Source organism: Branchiostoma belcheri, unplaced genomic scaffold (assembly GCF_001625305.1).
Source record: "Branchiostoma belcheri isolate BF01 breed outbred unplaced genomic scaffold, Haploidv18h27 scaffold42, whole genome shotgun sequence".
In the NCBI taxonomy this organism is placed as follows: domain Eukaryota; kingdom Metazoa; phylum Chordata; class Leptocardii; order Amphioxiformes; family Branchiostomatidae; genus Branchiostoma; species Branchiostoma belcheri.
The window spans coordinates 264,991-271,130 of record NW_017804043.1 but is presented as its reverse complement, the minus strand read 5'-3'; the positions used below and the strand labels follow the sequence as shown (position 1 = coordinate 271,130).

At 42.2% G+C, this 6,140-nt stretch overlaps 1 protein-coding gene across 2 annotated transcripts in view; it reads left to right on the top strand.

Moving 5' to 3' along the window:
• The first annotated feature begins 278 nt into the window (after positions 1 to 278).
• Positions 279 to 6,140, top strand: part of LOC109478115 (parathyroid hormone 2 receptor-like) — a 22,956-nt gene continuing 17,094 nt past the window's right edge. For both annotated transcript variants that reach the window (XM_019779602.1, XM_019779601.1), the window contains exons 1-2: positions 279 to 372; positions 1,730 to 1,843. In XM_019779602.1, the coding sequence (XP_019635161.1) occupies positions 354 to 372; positions 1,730 to 1,843 (133 nt within the window). In that variant the 5' untranslated portion in view covers positions 279 to 353. The remainder of the gene's footprint in view (positions 373 to 1,729; positions 1,844 to 6,140) is intronic.

Sequence of the window (6,140 nt, the reverse complement as noted above, 5' to 3'; positions counted from 1 at the left end):
TCGCCATTACTGAAAATACCAGGGAAAGCAACATACTTATATTGGGAAACAGACCAAAATCGGCAGCACTACATGTACAATCATTACAGAACTTTTTATTGACACAACAAAAGTAGAGCGACTTTCGTTATGTCTTACACTACAACGAAGTAAACCTACATACAAGATAATATATGAATCAATCATACTACTTGTTCTAAGGTCTAAACATTCTTTGATATATATTTAATCATTTGACTAAACAATATCGTGACCAAACTTATGTTGTGTTTCAGGCGAACTGTGAGACGTTTGATCTGGCACTCGCCACCCAGAAAGCCGAACAAGACTGTAACGACTACATAGAAGCGAACATGATCAACGCCAGCAGTGGTAAGAACAGTTCATTTTCTGATTCTTTAATACGTGTCTTTCTCTCCTCAGCAATTGCCAAGTGAGTAGAGTTTTCGCTTTGCATTCGACAGGTTGAGTTCGATCCCGACCAAGTCATACCAAAGACTTTTAAAATGGGAAAGAATGTGGGACTTACACACACACACACAGAGAGAGAGAGAGAGAGAGAGAGAGACTCACACACACACACACACACACAGACACACAGACACACACACACACACACACACACACACACACACACACACACACAGAGAGAGAGAGAGAGAGAGAGAGAGAGAGAGAGAGAGAGAGACTCATACACACATACACACACAAGCACAAGCACACACACACACACACACACCACTACCAGTGGACTATCACAAGTGATTGGTGTGGCTCTAGGCCTAATAAAACAGATAGGCACCACCCTATGCACAACCTGGTGCGGGAAGGACCTTTTTCTCTCTTTTAGCCAGTCTTTCCTTTATAAATTTGTACCTCTCCGACCGCTTACCCATCTTATGGCATCAAGTTACTCTTAGCCTCCAGAAGCGATAGATTTACAGACATGTCCGAATCTAGGACAAGGACTTTGCGTAAAAAAAACAACAAAGAGCGGTGTTGACATAGGGCACGGGCGGTTGCAAGGATATATGCTATGAGATGACCAAATGTAAAAACAATGTTAATCTTCCATTCAGGGCTACCGGCGATACTACTGATGGCCTTGATAATTGGCCTGTTGTGATTGGAGCAGTCGAGTTTAAAAACATAACACTACAAAAAAACGTCCAATGTCCCTATACTGTATGAAAGGTTTTAGTTCAATGTCAGGCTGATAGTGTGTAACGTTATGTTGTCCACACTTCGTGGTAGTCAAAACAAGAGTAACGTACAAGAATAACAAAGAGCAGACATGTTAGATAGACATATCAGATATCAGCTGTGGACTCACTTGTCACAAAGACACACTTGTGTAAAGACAACTTTTGGCATGTTTTGTCACACCACATCCGCCCACGTTGTTGCAAATCTTAAAACCCTTGTCATGCGGGGACACACACACACACACACACACACACACACACACACATATATATATATATATGGGCTGTACCTATAGTACCATCTATATAGTGCCCTGTATATATATGATTTGAGGGTATTTCTCGTGCAACGCATCACACCGCAGCGAAACGCAACGGATGCGGAAGTAACTACGCCACCGCAGGGCAAAAAAGTCAAGGGTCCGTGACCTGATTAAGACATCAAATTATTTCAAAATATTGTGTACAAATTGCCAGCAGGACAAGGGTTAACCGTACCTCCCCTTTCCCCCCTTTCTCTGTAGGGTTGCACTGTAATGCGACGTTTGACGGACTGACCTGTTGGCCTTACGCGAAAGCCGGAGTCGGTGTAGTGGAAGTGTCATGCTCGGCCTACATCCCTGAGTTCAACCATGAAGGTGAGGTTTTGCTTTACATCGCTAAGTGTAAGATTATAGCAGCCATCCTCAACTGAGGTAAAGCATCGTACTTTTCAAGTAGCTAGTGGTAGTAGTATCAGCAAGGCACATCTTGTCACCCTTACTTAGGCTAGTGTGCCGGCATTTTCTTACGTGCAGACGTCTAGCTGTGTCTGTCATAAGAAGCTCGCCATAGAAGGGGTCGCCGACTTTACGTCCCCAACCGAAAGTACCAATGCAACCCATCTCACAATGCTCAAGCGGGGCTAGAACCTCTATTCACGAAACGTGACCGTACATATAAGGCGAAGCTCTAGCTCTAACTTTGTCGAAAGTTTACTAGCTTGTTCAAGGGTATCCATTGCACTGCAGGCGATAGAACAAAACAGAGACGTCGTCTAAAATAGATGATACACTGCATGCAGAAGATATACAGAAGACACAGAATCCCTTCCTGAAACACGCCACTGTATACAATGTTATCGAGTCAGACTGGCGCCTTCGGTATCAAACTGTCGCTCTTCCGAAGCAGCACGTGGTGTTCCCTGAAACACAATTCTGGTGCTTCTTTCATCCATAATGAATACGGTAATCAAGTCTTTCAGACACGGGCATTAAGTACTTATGTAAAGTAATCTTTTAATCGCGGATAATTTTAGCGCCTATTAATCAAACTTCATTAAATAAACCATTATAAATTATAATGGCAGGCAATTTATTTGGCATAGATCACATTAATACATCAAGCATGTCATAAGTGATTAATGGAAACAATATCAGGTGATCATATATGCCGTTTTCTTTTCGATAAGTTTTTAGACTGACTGCGTGTTTTTGTACTACTTTTGTGCATTGAGGTTCAAAAGATATGGTACTGGGCTTAGCAAAAACAGACGCTGGGTTGCGTGGCGTAACGGCAGAGTGCTCGACTCGGAACCAAGAGGTCCCGGGTTCGAGTCCTGACATGCCACCGATCCTGTGCCCTTGCGAAAGGCACTTTACACTTTCCTCGCTTCGCTCAGGTGAAAATGAGTATTGCATTGTCTCCTGTGTTGGTGGCGGTATTAATTAAGTTGAAAAATCTTGAGTGTATCCCCACCACGTCTTGTGATTAAATGTTGGAATATAGAAACATAGAAAGTTTATTGCAAATACATGCCCGAGGGCTAATTGCAGTTACAAACAACATAAGAAAGAAAATACAGTGGTATGTGAGACTATATCTACATCCGTAACAGTATACTATATTCTACAACATACAGGGTACAAGCTATAGTTTTACTGGGTTTGACTTCTTCTAATATAAAAAAAAAGATAAGGATTCTGCCGCAGTAACATACAACCTTTCCCCAGCAATTTATATTAGGTTCGGGATGAGATTAAAACGTTGTACGGAGACTGCATAGGAATGAGTTCAGATACAGACAGAATAGATGAATGAGCAGACTTGTAACCTTGACTCTGACGAGGGCATGTCATTCAGCAATGGGCCCCGGGGTTCGATTAACCTTCGACCCTCACTAGGCGCTACTTACCTACAAAGCATACCTGTCATTTTTGGGCGACAGGACGAGGTACTGATAGGATTACACTTTCTCTTTCTTAGTCTGTGGACGATGAGAGAGAAAATGTAGCAGGCTACCTAGATCCTGACTAGGCCGTGGGGAGGGGCGGGGACTAAATATAAGTACAAAATGACATGTGACAACCCATAAATGGTGTACATAGGGATATATATTAAAGAATATCTAGACGTCAGAAATTCCTCCAATGATTGTAAAAGCTCATCCTCATCCTACATGTACTACTAGCCACGCAGTTTTGTATTAGGTAGGTAAGCCTTATGAAATTGTAGTTATGTACTAGTAGATGCCATACGTTGTACTCTGTACAATTGTTGTACAGTAAAGTTATTATCCTTATGAATATATATGCTGTATTCTGAATGTTCCCCGGTTTTGAACAGCCATCCTGTCTTCAAATCACCAACTGTAGCGTACTCCAGGCGTAGGTTATGTAACTGTTAGAAACGTTAACATGGCACAATCAGAACTGGTAAACAGTATGAAAACCAATCAAAAAGAGCCTAGGCAAGAACCCTGATAGACAGGTTAGAGAAAGTACGCTACAGCCAATGTACATCAGCGTTGAGTGTACTGAACTGTGCTCTCCAAGCAGAGGTTAGGGTTTGGGGTTATTTCTGGTGTGTTTTTAGGCTTTTTTTATCGGGGTTTCTCTTTTGCACTGGAATTTGTTTTCACCCAACCCGTCGGGTTCCAGTGCAAAAGAGAAACCCCGATAAAAAGCCTAAAAACACGCCAAAAATAACCCTAAACCCAAACCTCTGATTGGATAGTAACTGAACTGTACAGCCGCCCTACAAGGCTGTTTATTATCTGTCAGTAATGACATGTTCTTTAGCACATTCGACTCCGCTGTTTGCTGGCAATCTGTCAACGGCTGACGGCTTGCCTAGCGGGGTTAAAACAAACATCAACGGAAAGCGTTATGAGCCCAAGTTTGTCCGGTGTTGATCTGGTCAAAATACGCTGTAAGGCACACACATCCATCAAGATTGTGCCGGCGTCCTGCAAATTACATTTCGGGTGTGCATGTCGGTAATGAGGCAAGACAGCATACAACGTTGTGAGGCGGTCTGTGTAATTAGTGGCGACAAAGGAAGATGAATAGGCGTTGAAAATGGTCCGTAACGGGGCTCTCCCTTGTCAATTCCTGTTTCTTCATGGTCAAGTAAAACACACTGGGTCATTTTTGCACGCGTCCCATTTTTCGCACGTGTATGCAATCTTTCCTGTCCTTTAAATAGTTTTGTGGTCTTGTGTTAAGAAATTCTGCTACATATTAAACCAACATTGAGTGTGTTAAACATTATCTTTATTAATTAAAGGCAAGCATTAAAAGCAAGATAAACTGATTAAAAATATCGTTCGGCCCCTGAAGATAGTGATCAAAAGGTTAAAAGGAGAGGGAGAAAGGTGTGCATCGGACATCACCATTTCAGGTTGTATATACATTCTAATATTGCATATATCGATATCAATTTGGCTTACTTTTTGAATGAACTCAAGAAAACAAGCTGTGTTGGAAAACGCGCGATCGCGCAGACGATATAAACTTCCGAGCACTGCTGAAGTGACGGCGTGTCAAATATCACCAACTTCAAACATTGACAAACTCTGACACCATTTTGACATCAGTGGTGTTTAAGGTCTCTGAAAAAAATCATTCCATACTATGCGTTTTCAATTTTGACGTGGTGAATATCATCATACTCGCTATATCCCAACCATAATTTCACGGATTATATTGATGTGCAATTGTCCTCCACTTTCCCAAATAGCACTTTCAAATCATCAGACTCCTCCTTAGATTGCTTCGTGATATCTTCATCGTGTACGCCTCATCCTCCCATGATTACACGACCGTCATTTCGGTATGATCTAATAAGGCCATGTCGATTTGATTACATGGATGGCCTCCGCGCGCGCATGAAGTTTCGTCCGTTTCCAAAAAAAAGTTTTCGACCATGCTGTAAATCGTACAAATCAGTTGCAAAATGAGCAAATACATACCGGAAAGTGGAAAAAATTATCGACAAAATGATCATATTAATGTCGTAGAATGCCACTATGCAATTCCAGAGGAAAAAGAGAAAAAAATGTAAAATGTCACTGAAGAAAAGAAAATGCAGAGTCTGTGACTAGTATTCGCCATACCATACTCATCCATCATGGCAATGAACTGTTTTACTCGCACGCTCGCATCAGTTGGGATTCCCGGAGGGTGACATCAATACAATTAAATCAAAATGCCGTGACGACTTGGGCCAGTCCAGGATGGAGGAAGCTTTAATTGATGCATCAGTCACTACTGCCTTCCTGGAAAATCAAGGATCTCTTCCTGGAAAATGAAGGAGGCTATTTTCAGCACGTACATGTAATCTCCTGGACGTGAGAAATGATTACATCACGGGGTAATTTCCTGACAAGATTACATTCAGACACAGACCCCGACTACTAGTCCTTCACATCTTCAAAAAGAGGTCAAACGCCCGGGAACCTAATGCATCTTAAGTTCCTCGACACGACGCAAGCTATTCCTGCCCTCAACATGCATTAAAGCCAGCCTCTGTAGTAGGCTTATAGAACTGGGGGTTAGGTGGTCTTCGGCTGTTTTCTGATTAGCCCAGTTCTAAAAACGGGGGTAATTCAACCAGGCCGGCTTATGTTGTCTATATGCAATCAGAAAATAGCACATAAAGGCTCCCAAAGACCCT